General features: G+C 39.6%; 1 protein-coding gene across 2 annotated transcripts; it reads right to left on the reverse strand.

The window, feature by feature from the left end:
- Positions 1–727: 727 nt before the first annotated feature.
- Positions 728–27,923, reverse strand: DNAJB14 (DnaJ heat shock protein family (Hsp40) member B14). Of its 2 annotated transcripts, none has more exons than XM_063156403.1 (8): positions 27,700–27,923; positions 21,944–22,118; positions 12,900–13,045; positions 9,735–9,920; positions 9,292–9,386; positions 8,529–8,638; positions 7,150–7,322; positions 728–5,503 (listed from the first exon to the last, which is right to left on the reverse strand). In XM_063156403.1, exons 1-8 carry the CDS (start codon positions 27,830–27,832, stop codon positions 5,379–5,381), a joined length of 1,143 nt encoding a protein of 380 aa, XP_063012473.1. In that variant the 5' UTR covers positions 27,833–27,923; the 3' UTR covers positions 728–5,378. The 2 variants fall into 2 exon arrangements, with proteins under 2 accessions (XP_063012473.1, XP_063012475.1); XM_063156405.1 differs by lacking the exon at positions 27,700–27,923 and adding an exon at positions 25,854–25,872.
- Between the last annotated feature and the right edge of the window lie 5 nt (positions 27,924–27,928).

Below are 27,928 nucleotides of genomic sequence, written 5' to 3' on the forward strand. Positions count from 1 at the left end.
ATCTGTGCTCCAGACCCTTCCCCAGCTCCATTGCCCTTCTCTGGACACTCTCCAGCACCTCAATGTCCTTCTTGCAGTGAGGGGCCCAGAACTGGACACAGCTCTTGGGCTGTGGCCTCACCAGTGCCCAGTACAGGGGGACAGTCACTGCTCCTGCTGGCCACACCACTGCTGACACAGGCCAGGATGCCCTTGGCCCTCTTGGCCCCCTGGGCACACCCTGGCCCATGTTCAGCTGCTGTCACCAGCACCCCCGGGTCCTTTTCCACTGGGCAGCTCCCCAGGCACTCTGTCCCTGCCTGTGGCACTGCCTGGGGCTGCTGTGACCCAAGGGCAGGACTCAGCACTTGGCCTTGTAGAACCTCATTCTGCTGGTCTCAGCTCATTGATCCAGCCAGTCCAGATCCCCTGCAGAGACTTCCTGCCCTCCAGCAGATCAGCAATGCCACCCAACTTGATGTCACCTGTGGATTTACTGGGGGTAGCCTCAATTTCCTCATCCAGATGGTCAGTAAAGATACTGAACATGACTGGGCCCAATACTGAGCCCAGGGGACACCACCAGTGACTAGAGCATTGTGGATACCTGAAGATTTTGCTTAAAATTTTAAAAATTAAAAAAAAAAAATCACTTAAATCACTTGCTAGTGTTTCTGAACTTCCAGCGAAGTTTCCAAAAAGCCTGAAACAGAGATAAGCCACTTTTTGCAAGTAACAGAGAAGAAGGTCATTCAAAAGAACAAATTTATTTGAATACTGAGAATCCATACCTCCTTCTTAATCCAAGCCATGCACACACAGCAATTTGATAAGGACTTGGTCATATTAGAGAGATACTTAAAAAGAGAACCCCATAAAATCATCATGTGAGCTTCTGGTAGTATTTTGAAAATGCTACCTGCAACAACCTTTGTCTTCTCATTTATTAAAATATTCCCTACTATACACTAAAAATGTTTAAAAATGCAGCTTGTTTTTTTATTTGCAGCCATGATGCTCAGTGATCAATTTTACTTTTTTCCCCTGTCACATTTTGAATAAGACCTATGCAAAAGCATCTATGAGATGGCCCCTGTATTGCTATTAATGGCAATTTATTCTCCCACCCCAATGACAGTCATTCTGTACATGGAATAAACCAGTACTGAAGGGGGAAGTGTATTCTGCATGAAGGATAACATCATAACTAAACAGTGCATGTTAATGTTACTTCTGAAAATGTGGAGAAGCCCAATACTCAAACCTAGTTCCTGCCAGACTGAGCAGTATGGGAAGTATAGTTTATAATGGTGTCCTGCTTTCAGCTGGGATGGGGGAGCTACTTTTCTTCCTAGCAGCTGGTACAGTGCTGTGCTTTGGGTTCAGGATGGGAATAATGTTGGTTACACACTGATACTTGGGCTGTTGCTGAGCAGTGCTGACCCTAAATCCAGGATTTTCAGTCTCCCATGCTCTGGCAGTGAGCAGGTGCACAAGAGGCTGGGAGGGAGCACGGCCAGGACAGCAAACCTGAATGTGCCAAAGGGATATTCCATCCATGGAGCATCTCATGGTCAGTGTATAAACTGGGGAGGTTGGTCAGGAGCTGCTGAGTGCTCGTCAGGGCAGGCTGGGCACTGGTCAGAGTGTGGTGAGCAATTGTGTTGGGCATCACTTCTGTTTCTTGGGGTTTATTCCTCTCTCCCTTGCTGTCTCCCTTTTCATTGCTATTGATCACTGATCTCTGATTTTGTTTTGCTGATTAAACCTCTGCCATCTCAGCCCAGAGGTTTTACCTGAGTTTGGTTCTCCTCCTGTTGCTGTGGGGTGGGAGCAGCTGGCTGCACGCTGCTGGGGTCATGGCCAAACCACAACAAATGGCCTTGTTCTTTCCTGTATTTATTACATCATATCTAAGTTAGAGCTTCAGATTACCTGCTTTAAAAAAAAACAAAATGCTTTTACTATTGCACTCTCCTTCTATTTGACAAAAAGAGCTACAAGAAGTCAGCATAACAACTGCTTAAGGGTGAATGAAATTTATGAACACACAACCTTAAAAAATATTCTTGCCCTCCCATTTTAATCCTTTTACAGCATTTGTTACAAAATTCTATTAAAAATATTTATTATTTAAAGTTGTCTCTGCTGTCTATTTAAATGCATCTGTTACATTTTTAGTGCTGTAATGTTCTACCATTTCTTGGAAACTTGTAAGAGAAAAAAAGACTGTTTAAAAAAAGGTAAAAAAATTCAATTTAGACTTGTTTTATACCCAAACAGAGAACTTGTAGGGAAATGTTCATCAGATGTGAACACTGAACTGCTTGTGACTCAGGATGCTCCATAAATAGAACACATATTGATGTTATATTTCAGCAGATGCAAATCACCTCCTTTTTTCATTAGGCTATGTCAGAGCCATGCCAAGATTTTTCTCTTTTTGCAAGGCTTTTCTGCCTGCACTTTTAAAGGATAAAACCAAGAATCCGTGTTCATGCTATCTTTAACTCTAGATTAAATGAAAGGTAATGACTAAATAAAAACAGTAAGCAGCAGGTAGATAAAATGTTGAGGGATTTTTAGTCAGGCTGTTCAAAACCAGTTTTGATTTTCCCTTTTCTTTCCAGTATCTGATTTTGATGGGAACTCTGCCTTCTGAAGAAAGGTCATCTGAAAAGATTTAAGTACTCCACCCTCTTCAATTTGCATTTTGCTCATGAGAAAATGAATTCTGAACTTTCCAGCAGATTCCCTTAACAAATCCAGGGAAGATATTGACATTTATGAAGAAAAAAACCCTTCAGACTTGAGGGGAAAAAAAGCAACAATCATGAGGAGAAAAACACCCACTTGAAATATTAAAAGAATGTTTGCAGGCCATATTTAGAGCAGCTTAATCTTTATGCCACAGGAAATCACAGCATCCTTTTGCACATTACTAGATATTTCAAAGTGTGCAACTATTTAATCTATTAAATGCTAAGCAGCATACTTCCACCAGTATAAACATATTATTTCCTTTTCAGAAAGTGCTAATTGCAATAGGTAGTCAAATGAAATGTTGCAGTCTAGGTCTCACCTTTAACCTTCTGGGATGTCTGTGCTGCCATAGGGCACAGCCAGCACATCATTCCAGTTTGCAGAGGAACTGACAGCAATGGAACCCAGCTCAGCATCCATCCCTTTCCCCACTTCTCACCTGCACCAGAAGTGGCTGCAGGGCAGACACAGCCCATAGGATTATTACAGGCAGCTTTGCTAAGACCATCTGTTCACTCTGACTTCACAGTTCCAATATTTGATAAAAGTGTTAGATATCCTTTTTCCTGTTAACTAAAAGATCACTTGCAAACTCAGACTCATTTGTAAACAGGAAGGCCCAAGTACTTGTTAAAGCCTTTGGAACAACTTTCTTCTTTTAAGAAGACACAGGAGTACCAGGATGTACTTTGATAGTTTGTTTTCATTAATATAATTACAATACATTCTGGACAGTTACAAAATCTGGGGAATCTGGTTTTCTCCATAGATTTGGATTGCATATTTCAAACAACTGGATGCCTTTCCATTGTATCTGAACCCTTTACTGCAGTCTTAGCAAGGACATTCAGTACAGCAACCCCTTTTTTTTTTTTGTTGTTGTTGTTTCAGCAACTTTTAGTTCTGTTTTGTGCACCAGGCTTTTATGTTCACCTTGAATGCTGGTTTAGCTGCTTAGTTAAAAGCCTGCAGCCAGTCTCATGATACACCAATTCAAGAGAAGACATTTCCACTGGGACAATTTGGAAAAGGGATATATTCAAAATGTTTTCTGGATCACTTGGAGTAATTTAGTGTATTTGTAAAGTCATACCCTGCTGTAGATCAGAATGAATTGCAATGAAGTCAGACAAAGTATTTAAATTTTCAGTTTAGGAGAAATATTTGGCTCCACATGAACTGATAGCATTGTTCAAAGATAGCAGTTTTGTCAAACAAAATATATTGCCCATAATACAAGCTGTCTGGCATTCTCAAATTCAAGAAACATTCCCCTGCATAACACTGTTAAAATGTAAAAAACATCAGCTACTGAACCTAAAAACATTTTCAACATACTTTGATAAACTTCAAGTACATTGTACTTAGCTGCTTCAGAACACCTCTTTGCATCAGCAGGTGTGGCTACATTTAGTTTCCATTTCCAGGCCACTGAGTTACATGATCTTCTATGCAGGAGCCAAACAGTAGGCTTGCTCATTTCTACAAAGTCAGTCCAGCTACATTCTGGTCCCAAAAAAAACATACCCTACCTCTTCTGACAAGTGATAGGGCTCTGACCATAGGAACACACTGCAAAGCAGCAAAGCATTTAAATAGTTGGCAAAAGGGTTGAAAGGCACATAGCTTGTCCTTAGCAAAATTTCCCTGTTCCACTTGTGGTGCCCATTGAGGAATCAGTATTGGGACCTAGCTTGAAATAAAAAAGTAGTAAGAAAATGGAAGCCTGCCAGGAAAAAAAAATAGGTTGCCTTTCTATTTTAGTTTTAAAATTTTAGTGCTGCATGTTTTCCTCTACCTTTCCAGTGAAAATTAAGGAAGCTATGGAGGCATGTTAACCGTACGTATGGACTTACTACTACTGGAATACCAAATGGTAGAGCTGCTGTAAACTGTTGCAAGTACTAAAAGCAATGTTTATAATGGTCTGTACAGCATTTGCAAATATTTACTTTGAAAAGAGATTAGTGTAGTTCTTATTTTTCTCAGCATTGCTTAGAAATGCTAAAAAACTACAACAGCTAAACTGCTACTCTACACCAGATCAATTTACCCCAACAGATATTTAGGAATATATGCCATTATATTTAAAAATACCAAGTTCCTCTAAGTGGTAAACCTAGAAGATTTTACATAGAGTTAGAGATAAAATATTAAAAATTATTGTTTCAACTCCACACACTTGACATCTGAATAGGAGTGATGTAATCATACCATTTATTCCATCAGTGAGACAAAATGTAATATGGAACTATATTTCTGAGATTTTTAAATAGAAAGTCATTTAACTCATATATACACAAAGAGTTCTTTCCACAGATATTTACATGGCAAATATGTTAGAGGAGAACCACTATGACTAAGTCTCTATAAGTATAGCATCCTTTCTGAGCTATTCTCTCTGCTGAAAGAATTCACAGAAGCTTTGAAGTAAAATCTAAACAATTAAAGTTACCTATATTTCACAGTAGGTAAAGAAGCCGTTAAATGATATTTCAGCATAAGGTTTCTGGAAACAGCTACACAGTAGAGTTTTACATCCACCCTCTTTTCCAGCATCCATGTTCGTGAAACTAAATCTCTTCTCAGTTTCAGGAGAGATAACAGCATAGGTAAGATGTGTGTGTAACTGTAGCTCATCCTCCTCGGTAGAGGCTGGTCAGCCGTTCTAGTTCTTTGCAGTTCTCCATGGACATGGACTCTGCTTTCTTTCGGAGCCGGTCGTCTCGATAGACTTTTGCTGCATAAAGTAAGTCTGTTTCTTTAAGGAGAAAAGAGAAAAGAGTTTTTTTGTTACAAACTGAATACTTGGCACATGACAGAGCTGTACAAAACACCTCAGGTTGTAACCCTTGCCCTTTTTTCCTTCTCGCTATTCTAACTTCCCTCAGACGCCATTGAAGCAGCACTGCTACAGTTTTCCTTTGCTGGATCTTTGTAACATTTCCATCTTTTTGAGCAGGTAAAGCTGTATCAGCCTTCCAGCTCCCTCAGAGTTCATACAGCAGTATCTGATTAACACGAAAAAAACACACCCTACAAAAATCCCCTACTACTTCTGTCAGACCTCATTAAACATTACAAATATAGGCCACTCTCAGTGATCCTGCATTGTTATTGATACCTCTAGCATCTTGTCTGTGCCCCAAAAAATCCAATCTTAATGTTAAGCCCTTTACTTCAGCTGATGCTGATTCAGACTGTCAGTGTTCAGAGCTATTAATAATTAAGAGCTCTCTGTATTATACTGGTGCTCAACAGCCTGACATTGCTGAGCATTGTAATTCTGTAAAATCTTTTTTGTCACTTCAACTCAAAATGCAAGACATTCTTAAATGTCAATTAACCCTAGATAGATTTTAACTGTCAAAGAGAGTTAACACACAACAGGTATTTTAAATCCATAAAACCACAAAATCAGCTGTTTCTATAATCAGGATAAAAAGAAAAACCATTAGAAGCCTCTTACTCAAAATCAGTTTGGGTAGTTTTCACAACCTGATAAATGACAAGTACCAAACAACTGGACTGCAGAGACTAAAGCTGGACAGAAACATGTGATCTGACTCAGAGAACTACATTCTATTTGCTTCTAGTCTGTGTACTGACAGATCATGAATGAATTATTTTTCCAGTTTTCTATGACTGAAGCTCACCACATGAAAAGTTAAAACCATCTGGTTTCAACACTGATGTAATTTTAGCAGTGCTGTTCCCACAGAGCTCACAGAATGGTCACAGATAACAGAATAACTGGTTAAAATTGATGCTGATTGAGAAAAGGCTGCTGGTGCTCTTCAGTATTCTTATGCTTTAACACTGAATTCTAGGTTTCTGAAAAGAAATAACTCATTGTATAATATCAGACTGGAGAAACAGATGGCAAACTAAACTCCCTTGTTTTACAGGATGTGCTGCCTGTCCTTGGTTGCCTGGAAAAGCAGTGTTTGTATGTACTGTGGTCCAAGGCAGATTATTTTTAGTCTCTCTGGAAACACCTATGTAAGCTTCTGGTTTATTTATTTACTTGTATAAAAGCACCTAGGGAAATGAGCTATTGCCATGATAAAGTAACGTGGAAGACATGAGAATTCTTAGAAATTGCAGTGAGTTAAGGACAAAAGCTTTGTCATAATCAATTTAGTGTAGTCTTTAATTTTCTGAGAAATGGTCACAGCTAATAAATCAGGTTAAAATTGCTGATAATTTGCAAAGGGTTTTTAGATCACTGACTAAAATTCAAAAACTAAGTAACATTGGGGACAGTTTTAAAGTGAGAAACAGCAGGGGACCTTACACTTACTTTTGCATTGAGATGTTGTAATAATACAAACACTTCCATCTTGCCTCAGGCTATTTTTATAGTAATGCATGATTTAATGAAATTACACACATTGCCAAACTTACTTTGTTGCCTCTCCTTCCAACAGTTATTACGAATGTTGGATACATAATCTTCTTCCACGCTCTTTTCCACTTTCTGTAATGACACTCCTTTGTATTCATTTCTAAAGTCCTTATTGACATAATAAATGACACCCAAATTTTCTGTCTGCATTTTTATGGTCTGCCCTGTACTTCTGCAAAAAAGGAGGCAGGGGGGAGAGAAAGACTAAATATTAATTTGATTATTGTTTTAACACCACAAGTAGACTTAAAAAAATATTGACATTACAGAATAATAGCAGCACATTCCCAAAATTGCCATTCTGAGACAAATAATTAAAAGAATGGCTCTATAATCTGCTAGAGAAAAAAATTATTGCACTTACCTAAACATTAAACTTCTGCTGCCAAAACACTTGATCTCAAAAAAAAATCCACTTTACTAAGACACTTATTTCATACCTCTTTAGCCAAATACAAGTTTTAATAATAGAAAATTACATTCAAACTCCAAAGAAACAGGTCACTATTCTGTAGCTACCCAGTACAGCATCTCCATTCTGAAGTGTCTGCTGCCAGCCCTGATAAATTCATTTTCCTGCTGGCATTCTGTAGATTAAAAATCAAAGACCAGGTGCAAACATTTTGGCAGAAAAGCTTTTCTAAGCATTACAACAGCTTAGCTGCAGAAGGGAAAAACATCTTACTCCAGAAATAGAGAACTTTGAAAAACAGGAGAAAAGAAACCTCTCTGTTGAGGGGTTCTGCAAGGAACTAAGGCCCTTTAAAACCAGTGTGGTGAGTGGGCTATTTCTACCAGCTAGCTGCATGCTTGATTCAAGTTACTTATTTCTCAGAAGATAAAAAGGTTTAAATATCCTACTGTATGAAACAGGTAAGTTTTACAAGTAGAATTCTTCACAAGAAAAAGAAGATTTTACCATCACCTAGAATGAAGCAAAGAACAGACAATCTTCCCAGCCGTCATCATGTTTACCACTTAAATGAAGATGAGAAAGTTGCTTTCAAGTTCTTCACCTTCTACAAACACAGATTACCCCCAAAAGAGTAATGAGCCTTAGAAGATTTCAGGTTTTGATAACTATGTTGGAGATGCAACACGCCATGGTGCATGGACCCACTGCCTTGTACTAGACCTCCTGAACTCCAGGTACTGCTGACCTCTCTTCTCCATTACATTCTCACAGCATTCTTTGCATCTAATTTTTTTAAAAAACAGAACATGTTTTTCTGCTTCATCTACACCTTCCCTCCCTTCCTTCACTGTGGGAAATCAATGATCAACTAAGGGAAGACTCTCCACAATGCTTCTAAGTGGGAGAGGGTGATCACAATACCTTCCCCTCTGCTTAAAGGTGATGTAATTAAGCATTACTTACGATCTTGGGTATAAGGCGTAAGGAGGGTTAGATACCATCAACTGGCTCAACAAGGAGACAAAGATCAACACAATAATAGGCATCAGCTGAATGACCATAGAGAAACCTCCCTAAGGAACAAAACAGATTCAGGTATTTCATAAATCATCAGGCAAAAAGGTAAATCTGACAATACTTAATGCTAAGTGTGACTTTTTGCTTTAAGCCTCAAAAGCTGCTAGGAAAACAGTAACTGCAAACACTGTGGTATTATCTGAACTTTCAGATGCATACACAATATTCACACAGTGCTCAGGCTGCAGGAGTTCATGGGGTAGCACATACACATAAGCAACTACCACATAAAAGCTGGATTCAGCTACATTGTATGCCATGATTTGGTCTTATCTATACAGTGATATGTGATTATACAGGACTAGAGATAATTCATGGAGGTGAATACTGAGCCATAAGTTCAATTCTTACTTCAGCCCAAATAAATTTTTCTATGCATACAAGGATTAGTGGCCACAATTAGTGGCACATATAGGTTAATAATATCAGTCACCAGTAAGAGAGTGACATACAACATCAGGTTTACAAACCCAGGCTATTACCTTCTCAAATTTGCACACCTATTTATCAGTCAGTAAGCAAACCACCCACTGAAGTTTAAAATACCCAACTGGCAGGTACAAATCCTCCTCTACAGTACAGAGCTCCTGTACAATCACAATACTGAAAGCAAATTTTGTAGTTTAAAGCCATCGGTGCTTAAACTTACATCACCCCTCTCTTCCTCCCTCTCGTGCCCACTCTGACGGTGCTGGTTTGGATGGCTGTAGCCAGCACGACCATTAGAAAATGAGTGTACACTACCTGGGGAAGGAACATCCACATTAAAATCATGTACAAAAACACTGTTTAGAGGTCAGTACAGAAGCAACATAAAGCACTTTACATTACTGCTCAACAGCACATAAAACGACGTTAAGGTATCTTGAAATTTCAAAGTTGTTTAAAATAAGTATTTTAAGCTGTATGATAGTAACCCCAAAGAACTGACATTTTTGGGATTCAGGAACATTTGAGGGAAAAATAAACTGATGCAGATTGTAGAGTTGGGGTTCAAGGCTGGCTGGAATAATTCTACTATTTTATAATGTCATAAACTCTAATGCCACTTTGGCAGTAAATCTCGATTATTATGCTGATGTATACAAATACCTGTTGGAAAGGCCCCTCCAAAAAACATGTTGAACAGATCCTCTGGAGTAATATCTGCCTCACAACCTCTATGGAAGTTGAATCTGCCATTGCTAGGGTGATTGCAGGTTTGCTCTTCACTGCCTGTAAGGTCATACTGCTTTCGTTTCTCTGGATTACTCAGCACAGCATACGCATTTCCGATTTCTGAAGCGAGGAATAAAACACAACTCCCATAAATGCATGATAAAAGCTATTCCAGCATGAAAATTGCAATTTCAAAGTCAAAAATAGGCAGCAAACGATGCAATTTACTGTATATTACAAAACAGCTACAGTAGAACAAGGTCCAGAAACATCTCCACTTTTCTTAGAATAGCTTCCACAAAGTTTCCCACCAACACTATCCAAAAGCCTTTTATCCTGTTAAACAAGGCAGAAGGCAGGAGAGCTTTGTTTCCTTTTCTAGGGGAACACCTACCCTTGTGGAAATGTTCTCTCTCACTGCAGTTACAAAAAAAGCATCAAGCATTACAATGAGACTCTGAAGCTGAGTAACTGCAGTTTGCTCTAGCAGCTAGCTTAAAAAACCTTCATGGACTCAGCAGGTTTTCTTTGGTTTCATTTGGTAAAGTGGGCATTTCTTGGAATGCACCAACCTCATTGTCTACAAGAGTGTGAATGTATTTTTCTTCATGCTTCTGAAGGTATTTGTGGGTTACATGAATAACACAAAGTTCTGCATGATGTAACCTGAGGAGCAGAACATGCATGCATGACAGGAATGTGCTCCTCAGGCGGTCAGTATGACCTCAGTGTTTGGAGGGCCTGGCCTGGATGCTTGTCCCTGTTTATGCTATGGTATCACAAATGAACAGCTTCCATTTTGGCAGCAGAAAGGAAAAAACCCCACTTAGGTAAGCACAGAAAATATCAGCAAGAAAACCCACACACAATGCTGACTTTAGAAGCTTTTTTCTTGTCGTGCACAGACATAATGATCTTACAGACTGATGGAAAGTTCGTGTTGCCACTTGATGAACAATCTTCACTCAGTCATATCTTCATTAAACCCCTTCTGCCTTCCTCTCTAATCTCTCCTCCAGGCCTCTCCAACAAAAGAGTTCTTTTGAAGCCAACCAACCCAAGGCACGGGGATTATGATTTTCAGTGTTGAAAAGCCATCAGTCATCAAAAGTTCGTGAAAGGTGCACCACTATAACCTCAACACAGGCAAATAAGACTGTGGCTTTATAATTATTATTTTAAACACTATCCAATCTAAGCAAAAGTTAATGAGTTTTAGCTACAAGTCTTTTAAGATGCCCTTAGGAAAAAACCTAAACAATTCCTTTAAGTGGAGGAGAAAACCCAAATAAATGAAGCCTGAACTGCAGCAAGATACAAACTGACATCAAATATTGCTGTGTTGCTCAGTATGAGGATAAAATAGGTAGTAAAAATTTAGATTATCCCAAGAATTAAAAACTAAGAGAGATAATTCAGGTGACTGCACATAAAGTGAAGTTACCCTACTGTCACAATATGCCTGTTTGTTACTTGCTTTTGATTATCTGGTGTTAATTCACAACAGATTTGATTCCAATATAACTTTCTTTTCAAAAAGGACGTAAAAATGAAAAAAAGGTCACTGCTCAAAACTTTCACAGGAAAGATTTTTGATTAAATTGATAAAAGATAGCAGAAGTTATTACATTTGCACATACTTTTTGATTTAAAATTCACTTCAGTAAGACTGCTCAGTACAACAGAAGTACTAGGTAGGTCAAGATCTAAGTACCTTACCTATCATGAAATGCAATTCTGTTTTATAATGTGACCTTTCCTTAAAATAAAGCATTATTATGAAATAAAAACTATTGTTAAAAACTCTTTTTCTCAGATTGATGTCAAAAACTGATCAGATATCTTTAAAGGAAAACTAAACCATAAATTTACTCAGCCATACAAAAGGTTACGATAATTTCAATGCAAGAAAATGCCAGTTGTCATGAAATAATTTTTGGGCAATGAGATTCCCCTACAAAATTTTCTGTTCATTTACTCATCCAGTTAAAAACCAGAAAGTGAAATTCAGCTGAAGAAATTAGACTTGTACAAAGTGCTCACATTAAATAAAATATTAAGAAACTGATTTTTAACATTTTAAAGATGATTTATTTGAAATGCTATTAACAAGGAAGAACTATTTTATTCCCAGGGCCTGAGACAATTTTATAGGAATAGTATCTTTTAGATAAAGACATCACAAGGCTGTATTAAATGAATCAATAGCAATCAACTTTCCTGCTCTCCGTATCTACTTTTCATCTGGAATTGTTAATATATCATTATAATTACCTCTTAAAGTCTGTATCAGAAGTCTTGCTCACGACTTTTTTTTTTCTTTTTTTCCCTCCCCAATTTTAAGTGTTTTATCCGAATGATTTTTTCAAATGTCTGCATGTAAACCTCACACAGGAAAAAAATAAAAAGATGTACCACGATCAGATTGTTTATGCATTATCATTTCTTACAGATTCACATTTTTCTTCATCTGAGATGAAGCTGTAGTTTTCTTTAAAAAGCTTTTCTTCAATAACTCCCCTTGTGTAGGACTAAGCTAGGCAGCCTTAAATAAGGTCAAGTCAGACTGTAAGTTTTACCTAAAAAATGGTCAAAGGCAACTACTAGTAAGGCCATGATTGAACTCAGGTGTTTTTATGCAGGAAACGTAGTAAAACTACACACATCCAAGAAATTCTAAGGAAGAGGCAACTTAGTGTGGCACGTGATTCAGAAAAAAACTGCATTTTGCTATCAAGGATTGCCTTCTTTTTTATCTAGTTCAGGTACAGTAAAGATCCAAGACAATAAAATTTGATACCTACATTAAGTCAACAACAGTAAAAAAGTACAATTGGGTTTCACAGATAAAGTATTTCTTCCCTGTACTGAACATTACAGTTAATTTTCTGAAACCAAGCCCTACTGCCAAAGTCCATGTTCTTTATCTTTACTTCTAATATAACAAAGGTCAAATATTTTCTTGAATAAAAATGTCAGTCCAACCACAGCTAAAAACCACATTTACATTTGTAAAAATACAAGCAATCAATGCAGATAAATATGGATTTAGATGAAGTTTAATGATAAAAGAAATTTAAAGTAAAAATGGTGTTTTACTTTTAAAAGCCTCTGTTGCTCCAGGTGCATGGTTTTTGTCAGGGTGGAATTTCAAAGCAAGTTTCCTATAAGCCTTCTTTAGGTCTTCTTCACCTGCATCCTTTGACACTCCAAGGACTTCGTAATAATTTTTACATTTCTTTATACTGCAAAAGAAAATGATGTAAAATGTTGCAAGCAAAAAGATGTAAAAGTAATGGGTTAACACACAGCTGTGAATGAGGTCATACACTACACTGGTGCATAATATTACATATTTTGCTTTCAATATAAATTATTTTTTAAATATCCACTCTACAAACAAATAATGTAATTTTTTGATAATAAACTCACTATTGAGCTTATTATGTACATTTCTTTTACTTCTACTGTAGAACTACCATGGTTGTAAGAAAGGGTTTCAGTTTGCAACTACTGTAGCATTTCCTCATCCATAATTACATTAATATTGATGTTAATAATGCATACAAAGAAGGTTCCAAATTTACTTTGCACAACTAGCAGGTAGGAAAATGTGTTTTGACTGTAAACAGCAAATGCACTTCAGTATGAAGGATATAAAACAAAGCAAACACCACCTCCCTTTCTCCAAACTAAAGCCAAATCCTACCATCACTCAAGCATTCACTTTTCAGGGAATAAAACATGGGAGAATACTTCTGCTGCTGGGAATGCACCTGGATCTTAACAATCTTTCTGTAAGTGTTTATGTAAATTCAAAGTCACACTATCAGCTCCAGCAATTGCATATTTAGCTTATCTCATATAATCAAGTATAGCATTTTTTAAAACTCAAACCTCAGAAATATTCTTTTTGTAGGCTGTCTAAACCAGACAGGAAAAGCAACATCTGAAAATGATGTAATGATTTAGTATACTTCACAATACTCCAGATGAATGAAAGAGCACTTAGAGGAAAAGTGAGAACATTAATTCTTTGTGGGCAGGAAGAACTGATCAAACCAGTAAATACAGCTTAACAATCAAACCAAGTTACTTAGGTAAAAATTCAGAAAGAAAAGGCTGAATCCCAAACTTGCACTGCAGAAGTAAGGCACACTGACACAGGGTGCATGCCAAATAAAATGGGCTGGTCTGAGCAAGAAATAGAGATTATAGCCAAAAGTACTTTAAAAGCTTCATGTGAGTCTTTCACATGGCTGTAATTGTATTTGCATTCTCTTACATGCACAAATGTCTACATAAATTTGGGTTTAATGTTTCCAAGACTATACACAGGGCAGCCCTGTGTATTGCAAGGGGGCAAGCAAGCCTTTGGCATTCTCATGGAATCCTGTAATTAAGGGAATGTGAGCATCACAAGTACAACCACACCATCATGTGTGGCCCATCCTACTTCACAGATTGATCAAATCAAATTTCATTTGAGGGATCCTGTTTCCTGTGTTCAAATACAGAAGCTTTGATGGAAGCCTCGGTGCAATGCTCACAAGAGCACTGAATTGAATGTATGCAGGCAGCTGCCAACACAAACATCCTGTGAAATAAATATGGCTCATTATATTGAAGTAACATTTAATAAGCTCCAATTAGGAAGCTGATAGAGCTAACTAAAAAGAACACAGTGAATCCATCAAGAAAGGTTGGAAAGAAAATACATTAAATTATACTCGTGAGTACTGGAATCTCTTTTTGGTAATCTGTACAAGCAGAAAGAAGTGTGGTAGTGTACAGATCCCTTAATCCATAGCCTCAAAGCTGGGATGATTTATGAACTGTACCAAGAACAAGTAGCTTTATGTAAATGTCTAACAGTATCAAATTAAGCTTTTATTTCATGAAATTGCTATCTCAGCATCCAATCTAAGTTCTCTTCAACAATTGCTTCTGAGATATCTGTTTGTGGGCCAGACTCTTTAGAACTTTGGTTGATATAAAATTACATAGCAAGCTGTCAATGTTCAGCAAAGTTGTTATTGTTTTAGCATTAAAACTCTGGTGTGAAACATTCATTCCTGTGTTTTTAAGCATTGTGCATCCTCAACAACTCTCTCCTTCAACAGCATATTGTCATTTTTCATGGGGAAAAAAAAAACCCACAGAAATGTATTTATTTACAATATACATTCATTTCACAACTCTAGGATGCCAAGAGGAGAAATATGGGGAAAAAAAAAACAACAATGCAACAGATGCCAACCTGTACTTCTAACTTCCCAAAACCCACTTGAGATTTCCTCCTGTTCACAACCAGTGGATGCTCCACAGTGGATGACCCTCAAAGGAGAAGCAGCAATGGTGGGTATCTACCAGAAGATCTAAAGGATTAATGCAATCACTTTCATGCAACAGCTATCCTGAACCTGGCCCACAAATGAGGTATTGTTATTACTGAGAAACGTTCAGCCAAAGTATAACACATTTCTGTTTTTTCTTTGCAAGTCTTTCCTAAAGACTTGCAAAGAAAAAATGAAAAATTTTACAAACACAAATGTGGAACATGCATATACATATAGAAATTTTGCAGTTTAGCAGGACTTTGGATTAGGCACATGAAGTTTTAAAGCTAAAAACCATTAAATGATCTTACAAATGCTCAGGGGCCAAAAACCATACCTAAGCCTGGAATTTTCAGCAGTGACCTTATGCTATGAAGCCCTTACCACACTGTGCCATTAGCCAACAGTTTTACACCATTGCTTGGCCACCTCAAGGCAAAAACCACCTGGACTGTAAGCTGCCAGCATCTGGTTAATGCAGTTTCCTCCTGGGAAGAAATCAGTGACTTTTGCCAGGAGGTTCCTGACAGAGCACAATTCAGGGCAATCATAACAGGGTAACACCTCCATTTCTCCCCCCTTCAACTGAGTTCATGTGAGTTCTGCACCAAAACTTGCACTGGGGATGATAGGACAAGCAAAGATGATTAGAAGGTGCTTTCCAGTTAAACAAAGTTATCAGTGTTTGTGATGTGCTCCTGAGAAGCAAAACTTTAATGCACCACAAACAGAACCTGGAAAGTCAGTTTATCACAGGACAAACTGCGGGGTCACCAGGACTCAGGTCACACATGGCTGTGCAGCCACAGGGCTTCTCTAACACTGCTGGAGCACACAGCCCACCCTTGGATGCCCCAGCACACAGCCTCAGATGCCCCATCCCTCCTCATCCTTTAAGAGATGCTCCAAGTCTTCCTCCCCCAAAACTCCACTCTCCTGATGAGAAATTTCTCTCCAGCTGCTGGAAGCTGTTGGAAGCCATGGCCAACTTGATCCTTGCCCCTCAAAAGATGCAGACATTACCAGACATATTCCTCACCTCTACTTTAGCAGACTGACCTCTGACAATCCTCACTCAGCCAGAAACCCTCACCTGCACCACTGAATTATCCTGTGGAGATTTGTCATGGGAAGGCAGGTGGCACTTTTCTCTTACTACAGGGCACAAAAATCAGCTAGTAAAGGCAGGGAAAAATTAAGGGTAAAATCAGTGGAGGTTCTGGAAAAGCTCCATCACTGATGTTACTGCTGGCTTTCAACTGCACCTGAAACCCCTCCAACACTCTCAGCATGAACAACTTTCTGAATGCTGCATTTCAAATTGTTGTTTGTTTGGTCTTGCTGCCCTTAAGGCACTGCAGTTCCTACTGCTAGTTTTCTTGCATACGTAAACTCCACGCAGACATTTCTTTTTAAAATTCTAATGTACACATCACTTGCTTACTAACTGCCCATTTTGTACTGAACAGGTTATTTTTGTTGTTCTTTATTTTTGGTTTACTTGAAGTTTGGTGTTTTCACTGATACTTTGCTTGGGGTTTTGGCTTTTTTGTGAATTGCTTTTCCTGTACTTTTCATTTCTGATTGGATCACTTCTGTATCTGAATTACTATCATATTATTTCTGTTATTTCTCTCCTTGTTGAATTGTTAGTCCCCTGCCAACACCTTGGCACTGTCCTTCTGATTAACAGATTTGCTGGCTGTTCCTGAAAAAACACCTGACTTTTACAGAATAGACTTCTCAAACTGCAGAAGAGCAAGTGATGGCCTACATTCATGCCCAATCTGTTGACAGAAGCATCTCATCACCACTTGCAAAGCTCCACTATCCCAGCTTGCAGCTGACAAGGCACCTGCAGTAGAACTGGTCAGCCAGCTGCAAACTGCAGCACCAACAACTCTGCTGGATGCTGGGCTCCTCTCCATGCTCTCATGGCTGACAGCAGAGGAAGCCCTTCAGGTTCTGAAACACCTCTTCTCACCTGCAAAAACCCAAGGGCTGCCACCACTGGTTCTCCTCACAAAATGATGTGATCCTAATGCTGTGCTTGTCAGATCACTTTTCAAATCTACAATTCAGATTAGGTCAGCACTGCCAGCGTTTATCAGATTAACAAAACCTATCAGAGATGCTTGCCTTACTGTATCAAATACCTGCAGCAATGCACAATCATGAAATTTGGAGTATGAGGAAGTATTTCAAAGGGTCTTCCAAAGCCTCACAGGAACAGCCCAAAAGACAAATACTTCAACCAGAAGCATGTCCAGGGAGCCACAATTATTTCTCCCAATGGTAATCTGAACTGAGCAGCACAGTGAGCAGCAATGTGAATGTTAGTGACAAAGAATCCAGCAAGAGGAAGCTATACTGACTTCTGATCCTAGAGTTGAGCCGAAAAACACAGTAAAATGCAGACCAAAATCTATACAGGTCAAATTTCCAGCTATGCTAGAGAGCCTGATGCAAATGGTATCTTGCAGCTGAGCTGGTAATGTGCCAGTCAAAGTCTGGGTGACAAACATGGGCTGAAAGAAGTGCTCTAGATTGGGAAGAGAAGGTCACAGCATTGTCAAAGAACTCAAGCTGGTACGAGCATACCCCTAGTTTTTGAAACAAATGCAGCAGAACTCTCAGACTTCTGGTGCACTGATAGATTCAACAACACATTAGGGTGCTAGTCTTACTACCTTGCTCTTGGATGTACCTGATCAGTTTGTTTCTATTGCGTGTATCATATGAAATAGTCAAGGCTGTGTTTACATCAGCATACTTTTCTCCAGAATTAATTTAATATTTTATTTTAGTTATGAGCTTTCTGACAAAGTCCATCATGTCTTCTCTGCCACTTTTCTGTGACAGGCTCTATGACTATGATTTCCACCTTAATTTCTCAACCATTCAACTGAATATTTCAAAAACTCACGGCAGCTCTACAGCCTAATTAAAGGCATGCCCTGATTTCTCTGCTTTGGTGGTTTGGTTTTTTTTAACACATACTGATTGCTCTTATTAATCCACTTCCAATTAATTATCTTCTTGACACTATGGTAGAAAAGAACCAATACCTTTCTTTTTGCTGGATTTGTGAAAGTGTCAGCAGAATGCTTGGAAAAAGTCAGTCACACAACTTATACTCCTACTTTGATCCATGAAATGTGTAGAGGCAATTTTTTGGTTCACTACATGAATTCATATCAAGCTACTGATTATTCCTGACCACTACCTACTTGATGGCACTTAATCCTGCCTTGCAAGGTTTCTACAGAACTCATGCCTCTATTCGTTTGGTTTGGTTTTATCTCAAAAATCCAAATACAAAACTTGATTATTGTGCTTTCTACCAAGAAGCTGGTGCTGGCAAGGCAGGAAAAGCAGTATTCCACCACAGTTTTCACAAGACAACAATGCAAATTTAGCATACTAGTAGTCATGGCAGTTTTCTTTCAGATGTCAAAAAGGCAAGATGGAATACATGCTATGGCTTATTCACTAAAAAAAAAGAGACCAAAGAGGTCAAACACCATGTGCATTTTAAGATAATTTAAAAAGACCCTGTATAAAACATACAACATGAAAATGCCTCATTTTTTTGTCGTGCATGTGATTCTTACACATTTGTCTTAAGCTGACATTGCTTGTGTAGCTTTCAGTTGCCTAGAGACCTCTAGGGCACTTGCTCTAAGAAGGCATCAAGGCCACTGTGGGTCCTAGCGTATTTCTGCTGGTCTCCTGTCAATACCTCCCACATGCAGGTCACCTAAGGGTGTTAAGGCAACTTGATCCAGTTGTCAGTGACAAGGTAAGAAATTAAGACATCATTAAGAAAAAGATGCACGTACTACAGATGGGATTTTCAAAGCATTTCCACTAAAAAGCAACAAAGTGCTGCGGTATCTCTCAACCTTCAAACTGTCACACTGAAATAGCAAGCACAGCTCCCACAAAGAGCAGCATTACCCAGCACTTATGCAATCAAAGGAAATATGTTACATCTTACGCTCCTCCCTGTTGAGCAGCTTGCAAGCTCACGTAATACTCTACAGAACTGTTATGGTAACTTGCTAGTGATCAGTGTCCCCTGTGTATGTGGAAAAAATGAAGCCAGCACAGAGGTGCTTGTTTGTACTCATAGCTACTCACATTACTAGAGTAACCCTGATGAAAATTAATGCATCTAAATTAGTTACATTGCTCCAAGCATATCCTCACTATGCTTCTTAAATCTGCTGTCACAAACAAATTCAAGATAGCTGTACAATTCCAGGAACTTTATTCAGTGATCCAAGCCAGGGAGCTCAGAGTCAGTCTCCCTGTCTGACAGCTCGGTAAAGCTTACAACAAAAGCATTGCAAATGGCATGGAAGTGTAGCTGAAAGCTGTCCCTATGTCTATATTCAGTTACTGAACCAAGAACTCCTAAAGGGAAGAATATTTGAGGATAATGACCTTTTTCATGCACATGCAAACCACTCTGTTTGTCCGATGTCCATGGTGAGTGTCAGAATTGATTGAAGTTTGGAGGTTTTGCTACCTTGCTGGCTATAAACTTCTTCCCTTACAGAAAAAAAGACAACAACTGGGCATGAAACACTGTTTAAAACCACCTCTTTTCACACACAATTTCTTTAATCAATTCAAACATCTGAAAACCGTTCCACTGCGGTATAGCAGAAGCATATGGTGGTGACAAACTCTATTCTCTAAAGAATACCCTCCCCAGAGGGGCATGTTTCATTTAATTGGAAAAATATGGGGCCTGGCTGAAGCAATATCATATGCTGTCTGTCATGTTTCCAACTAGAAAGCTCATTCTCACTGTGGTTTAAACATGAACTTTCTCTCAGTTATCATCACTGAATGTGTTATATTTTTCCATTTAGTTTTAGGCCATTGTTTGTATTTAATTCTGCTCTCATTGGCAAGGCACACATGTTTCTTAATTCTTAACCACAATTTTTTAAAGTGGTTTATGTCACTAAATAATAACATGACGAACATTTCAAAACTTTCAACATGATTACTCCACAAATCTAAACAAAAAATTCATCTCTCTCTAAAGGTTCATGAAGTGCTGTATTAAAGGATGGCAGCATTGCCCGAGCAAAGGTGAAGACATTGTTTTAACACATGATTTTAAGTGGTATGTTAAACAAACAAACATGGGTTGTTCTGTATTACAATCGCTTATTTTGCAAATATCTTGGCAGGTTTTAAAACTCTGTATTCAACATTCAATGTTCTTGAAGCAATGTTGCATCAATATTATTCTCAATGTGTGATTCTTGAATACCCCCAACTCTGGTCCTGATCTCAACAAACTGGATTAAGTGTACGTAGCATTTAACAAATCCCTTCAAGAAAGCAATACCCAATACCACAAAAGCCAACCAGAGAAAAAAGCTAGCTCTACAACACCATTTCAGCCAAGACAAAGTAGGTAACATACCTTCTGCTAAAACAAACAGACTGATCTTGCAGGGAGCCTGATGTCGAAGCAGACTGCAGCTCAGAATGGCACGTCACAGGTGAGTGACTATTGGCACCAGACAGCCCTCCCTGCAGCAGCTTGTTGGGAGTATGTGACATGTCTTATTTTGACCTAAGCCACATTTACAGATGACTTCTTTCTGGATATTTTGTCTCACACATGTGTGTATGAGCATACATTCTACAGTCATTTTAACAAAAACATACAGGCTTATCCAGGCTTTACTTTAGATATATCACAAAAGGTAATAACATTAATTAAGCAGAGATGATGGTCAATGGAAAGCACTAGTAAATAACACCAAGAGGAAAATCATGTGAGACCTGCTGCTGTCTACCTGCCTGAATGCAGAGCTTCTGTATTAACAAAGAAAAACTACTTCTTTCCTCACTGTTAGCACAGCTGAACAGATTTCTGAAATGCAGGAAGATCTAAGATCATATCAACAGAAACATACATTTCACAGATGCACACAAACCCCAACCACCCCAAATTTCTGTTATGCACAACATCCAATACACACAAACTAGGAGACAGGGACCTCTTGATTTCCCTTCAAGCTCCCTTGAAAATATGAGCTAGGCTTATGTGAAAATACCGGGGTTTGAGCTGTGAAATTTCCTTGCTATATCCATATTTCTTTAGCAGAAACCTGGGCACATATGAAACAATATTTTTCTTGCTCCTACAGCCAGCAAGTATGCAGTAATAACATGACATAAGACTTACTTGCCTCAAAAGGGCATTTTTATTGACCTTTGTTTCTTTTCCCACATCCTTTCCTGATGTCACCTCATCTTAATACTATCAAGCAGCACTAAGCAGAGTTTATACTGCAACTCAGATGATGTATTCCAGTGCTTCTCAGACACCTTTACATTCAAACCAAAATAATTTTAACATTTGTCTAAGACCAGCCTGGACAGCAAGATTAGCTTGAAAATAAACTTTAGGAGTGACTGTGTATCTTTAGTATAAAAATACTAAATAGAAACACTGCCCTGCAAGTTGTACAACAGAATCTTCATAACTTTTTCTATTTACCATGAGATCTACTCAGTAACTATTTTGAGTATTATTTTTCCATAAAGTAGCCTTAATATTTTGAAGAAAGGAGTAGCATCTTTCCTGCAGAAAGTGACAGCGTCTCACTCAGTGTTTAAAGCCAGCAAAACTCCTCCTTCCAGGCAAGTTCAGTACAAGTAATCCCTCTGAGATAACCTCAAACTTCCTGTGGCTCCTTTAGATGACAGAATCGAAAGGGTAAGTAGATAATACACAGAATGAAAAGCAGTGACATATTTAAGCCATACCTTAGTACTCCTTCCATTTGGTCTTTGTTGTAGCCTTTTCCACTTTCACCTGCAGCAGATGCATTGTTCTCCTTCATGCTGTTAGGTTTACTTTGATCACTGTTACTGGCTGGTTTTCGGCAGTAAGCACCTCCCCCAGCAGCGCTTCCATTCTTCATAATAGCTTCCAACAAAACTGTAAAAACAATAGTATATCATAGGATCATTACAGGTATTAGTGAAAAAGTCAGGCCTCTCAAGTATCTCAGATGAGAGCACCACATGACAAGACTAGCTGCTACATCCTCCTTCCTTACTGATCACCACTTTGTGTCACAAATTTAGTGCCAAAACTATGGAACAGTGTTTCAAAATTAGTAACCAGGCTCCTCCCATCTGTCTCTGCCAAGGTAATGTAACACTGCAGAGAATATGCCCAGGTGCTTCATTTCTAGATGTTTTTTAGAGCCACTGAACCTGTGCCTTGGGGTGAAAACATCTGAACACCTGAATAAGCAACTGCAAATTGAAGAAGAGGAACTAACCTTGCACTCTATATAAAATGCAAATCATTCCATACAGACATCAAGCCCATCTCCAGACATTTCAGTTCCTACAGTACATACCTACCTGTAACCTGAGTCATTACTGCCACAAACTGATGCTCTATTCCTTCCAGGCAATATCAGCTGAAATTCGAACCACTGTTAAAACGCCACAACCAGCAAGGACCAACCAAGTACACCCAACTCAAGACCTGAAACTTGAAAACCAGTTGGCTTCTGCTAGTTCTTGAAATCCTCTTTCATTCCATGTTCCAGTAGATCTCAAATGTAGCAGTCTGAATAAACATTATACACAAAGTCCATTTCTGTATATAAGCCTGTATTTTAGGGGTATCTGTCTTAGCAATGAATCAGAAACAACACCATTCTAACACAAGGGACTGCACAGAAAGTATAATATAGATTAAAGATTATTAAATAGTCCACCTTTCCTGAAAACAGATTCCTTCAGAGCAACATGGCAAACTACATAAGCTAAATTTGCTTCATAAAGAAAATTAGTTACTATCTGCATTAAAACCCACTAATAAAAACTGCTAAGGAAAAAATGTCCCATGAACTGTGAAAGCAGAGCACTTTCTTCTAGAAAGCCCATGGGAAGAATCCTTAAGAATTTTCTCCTAAATTAAAAAAAAAAAATTCTCCTCTGCTTAGCATAGTCTTTCTTAGAGCAGCAGAAAACTGGGATCCTACACATCATAGCTTGTGTATCACAGGAAGAAAAGAAAGTGAAGCTTTGTTGAAAAGGAGAGCCACCACTTCTTAAAAGCTCCCCAGCATTTAGTTTTACATAAACTTATTAGTGAATAGCTACACTCAGCCTGAAGAAGAAAGTCAGCTGACTTCAGAGCCAGTCCTGCCCTCTGCCTGCCTCAGCCAGACTCGTGGACTGATCAGACCAGGCTCTTTACAGCAGATACAAGGAAACAACTAAGCTTTAGATGTCTAGTTGTAACTGAGGGGATGCTCTCACTACAAATGAAATCTGGAGCTTGAAAACAGGAGAGCTACAGTTGCATTATGGATTATAACTGAAGGACATATTGAATATTTGCAATACTTTATTCTAATGTCCTCCGTTGTGGCATATGAAGTTCTGAGGTAAATGAAGTTGTAACAACTCCAACGAGGTGACCAGGTCTGCAGATTAAGAACTAATCAAGAACAGAGCTTTGAATGAACAGACAATGCCCTGCGAATGAAGCATTTCAATCCCAATGCACTCCAAAGAACTGCTACCAGAAAACATAACAAAAAAATAATTATCTTTCTATCCAGTGAGTATGACATTTAACAATGGCATTGCACAGAATCCTAATGCACATGTGGCCTTCTTGAAACAATGCTTGTTCCAAGTTTTGCAGTTCCTCCTTTCATATTGGTATTGCCCTAGAAACTTCTCATCCCTGCCCCAACATTTATGCAGAAGCTGTGGGAGCAGAAATGGCAGAAACGTAGGCATGGGCCATGGTTTGCATTTTTAACGTGCAGCGTTTCTCCACAGAAAGCGTGGCTCTAAGTCTCTTAATGAACAGGTTTGGTTGCAGTATACTTTAATAAACATCACTATTTTTAACCCCCTTCTCAGACCTCATAACGGAGCTGCATTGCTGAGAATACAATGCAGGATGCTTAAAAAAATAAAATTCAAATATATCAGTGTGAACTTCTTAAAATAGCAGGACACAGCATACACAAACATGCTATTGTCCTACACTGAAAAAGAAAACCACACAAAGGGTATGGTGCCATTGTTTCCTTCAAATAGAAGATACAGTTTAGGTATTCAGAAAATACTCTGGCTCTTCCATGAACTGCTGGTGGTAAAACCAGCTGTTAGAATGTAATACTAACACTGCATTTAAGAAAACTTTAACTGTGCATCTAGTATTTCAAAATAGGGCATACAGGGAACCAAAGACTTATTTTGTTAGCAGGTAAGGCAATGAATCTTATCTCTGAGTGTGTCTGAAGCCTCTGTTGTGTGTACTATTACCTGCTGTTGAATGAAAGATCCTTGGACTACATTTGATTCCATTATGCATTGAACATGACCCCCCTCCTCCCCCCACTTTCACTAATGGAAGAATTCCGTTTAATTCAGAATTTGCAACAGCCTAAAAACTAAATTGACATGCTCCCAAAAAAATTGTTTGTAAAGGCAGCATCAGAAATGGGGCAAGAAAATCTTAAAATAAAGTTTTCCTTAACATTATTTTCTGCCTTCAAACAGAATGGCACCTAAGTTTGAAAGGGACATTTTGTCCTTTGTTATCTTTAAATTCACTCTAAAAAAATCTTTCCCAGACAAGCAATTAGGTTCTGTTCAATTGCAAGATGAATCCTTGGCAAAAACCAAAATCAAACAATTTTCTAGCAAAGAATGACGTCAACATGGACACTGCTACTACGAAGTCATTAGCTCAGTATCATTAAATAAGCACTGACCTTACATTTCACACTAGTAAAGCCCTAAAATAGCACTGCTGCAGTCAGCGTATTTCAGGCAGAAGCTTTGTTTAGCAAAACTAAACTTCACTGATGACTGAACTACTGCTGAATGCCCTCTAAATGTAGATGTTGCCAAAAGCAGATCACATATAGTATTGTTTTAGAGACAATAGTTAAAACGTATTCTCTGCCCTTTTGTAATCCACTACAACATCAGGAGGAGGAAGCTCCCACCAGTAAAAGATTCAGCATTACCATTCTCATTGCTTTTATGACTGACAACTTTGTTTGTGAAATGGTGGGCAATTGTTCTCAAAACGATACTAAAGGTACAGCATACGAAGAATCTGCAACTTTAGTGAGAAACTAGTTCAACTACCTTCCAACCCACTCCAGAGAAACATAAGGGAGCAGAGAGGCAACTGGGGCTGCACCACGTTGTCCTAGCACCATAAAAACCCAACACATTATGACTGTAAAATGAGAATATGTGTTAGAACTAAAGGGGCTCACAAAACCTTAACTACTCCTTTCTCTCTGGTATGTGCTATGACACATTTTTGGTTACCTGAATTATGAATTACAGGTTGGATTTTTTCCTTCATGTGGGCCCCCAACTAAAAGATGCCAATGAGAGCAATTTAATTTGTTCTTAGTGTAAAATGCCAGCTGCAATTTATTGCAGCCCGTCCAGAACCTGTCCTGCAAAAAATACAGTCTGTGTCCCTGCACTTTACTGCACTTTTAAGAGGGCCATTTAAGTGCCTCAAACTTTAAAACCAAAATAAATTCAATGAGTTGGTGTTGTTTTGGGAGGAAATGAGATGACTTTAGAAGATTCAACAACCTCCACAAATAGAAAACTGAAGCATAGAGATATTAGATGTTTACAGAGTCCCTTAATTTCTAAGTACCTAGTTCAAATCAGGCCTAAGGCCTGAACTTTTTCAGTGGTATTAGGGCATCTGCAATTCTCTTTAGCTTCAGATGGAGCTTTAACTGCCCACCAGTTCCACAAATCAGGCCTTTGTTTCAAGCTGAATACCTGAAAAACCAAGCACAAACAATTAGCTGGTCACTAATGGAAATGGTGTGAACTGACTTATTTAACATCACACAGAAATTCTGGGAAGCTTTTCGTTGAAGAAGACACAATTCCCCAGATTACAGCCCACTACCATAAGGCCAAATTCTTTTCCCCAGGTCTGTATCTCGTTTGTGATTGACTTGGCTAATTTCCACAGTGACTAAAACAAGTGTCCTACAGACAATAGCCTAATTAGCCAGCTATTTCTTGCACTGAATACTTTATCATGGTGGTTATGTAGTGGCAGTCCTACTTAAAAAAAACCAAAAACCAAACGCTCAAAACAAGTCAGATTTTCTTCCTGAAAGCTGCTTTAACTCCTTGAGATATAAGATGATAACAAGTTGTGTGAAGCAGATGAAGCTATTTGCTCTCCTTGGTGAAAGAAGCTGAATTGAAATCCTCTGCCTGCCTGCCTCCTGACCAAAACAGATTCCAAAAAGCTCCAAGTATTTTCATGCATGTCATGTTCTCAAGCCACAGAAATTTAGGGGAATATGACAACATCCATGCTGTCTTGCAGAAAACAAAACACTTGAAAAAATTAAATACTAATTTAAAAAGTGCCAGCAAAGTCTTCATTTATTGTTTGCATAGGAGAAGAAGTCAGGGGATAGGAGGCCCAAAAACGTTCACTGCATCTCCTCACAGCAACTTCCAGTTAAGATCTGGCCTCACACTTCTGCTGCAGAAATGGCAACTGCTGAGGCCTTTAACTGGTACAGGGCACTGAAGTTGTTCCTGCTCCTTGCACAGCACAGACCACGTAAGTGAGAACCACAGGAACGCAACAAGTCCCTGCTGTGTCCAAAGGTGTTTTGAGCTGACTTCTGGCACTGTGTGACAGAAAGGCTCCAGGACAGGCAACAGTTCTACATACACTGAAACCTTACTACTGCTCCTTTGAAACAATTATTTCTAAACACTTTTTGCTAAAGGTAATATTTTTTTGTTTTAGTACGGAATATTCAGGAGAGCTAATTAGGTCTTGGGGGTGCCAAATATTCTATTTTCTCTAGCAAAGGTAAACCCATGTGCAATTCCTATGTGGCTGCTGTACACCCAAAAGGGAACCAAACCCGAGAAAACCCAAACCACAAGTATATTAGAGAATGGAGACACGGACCACAAATATATTAGAGAACGAGGACACGGTCCACTCTGGAGCTGCAGCTCTCATTGCAAGCTGCTAGAGAGGGGTGATTCACAGTGACAGAAAAGAAGCCAACCCAGCCTGTCTCGGCCTGGGGCCTGAGATGCCCTGATGTTAATCGGGGCTAAGCCTCGTCTGTACGGCTGCGCTTTTACTGATGGCTGTAGGGAGGAGAGGAATGCAGGCGAGGAGCTGGGTCGGCCCTGGGAGATCCCCGCTGGCACCGGGGGAGGCAAACCCACTCCTCCGCAGCGCCTGACGCCAGAGTCACGCACCGGCGGCGGAAGGCACCTGCCCTGAGCGCTGCTCCCGGGCACACACTCCGGCCTCCTCCGCCAGCCGAGCCGCGCACCCCGCCAGAGCCCCCGGGCCGCCTCTGGGGCCGGCTCCCGCTCGCCTCGGCCCGCACGGCCCCCCCGGGGCAGGCCCCCCTGCGCCCGCCCTCCTGCGGGCCCGCGGTCCGTCCGGGCTCGTCCCGACGGAGCCGGGCAGCGGCAGCGGGGAAGGGGCCGGGCTTCACCTCGGGCCGTCTCGGTCGGGTAGAGCTTCTGCGCCTTGTTCAGGAAGTGGAGGGCGCGGTCGCGGTTCCCGGCCTCCAGCGCCTCCCGCGCGATCCCGATGCACTTCTCGGCCTCGTCCCGGTTCCCCTCCATGGGCTTCTCCTTCCGCCGCCTCCGCCCGCCGCAGCGCAGAGAGAAGGGGCCCGAAGCCAGAGCGGAGGCGGGCGGGGCGGAGGCGCCGAGAGCGGC

This window comes from Melospiza melodia, chromosome 5 (genome assembly GCF_035770615.1).
Source record: "Melospiza melodia melodia isolate bMelMel2 chromosome 5, bMelMel2.pri, whole genome shotgun sequence".
NCBI lineage: Eukaryota > Metazoa > Chordata > Aves > Passeriformes > Passerellidae > Melospiza > Melospiza melodia.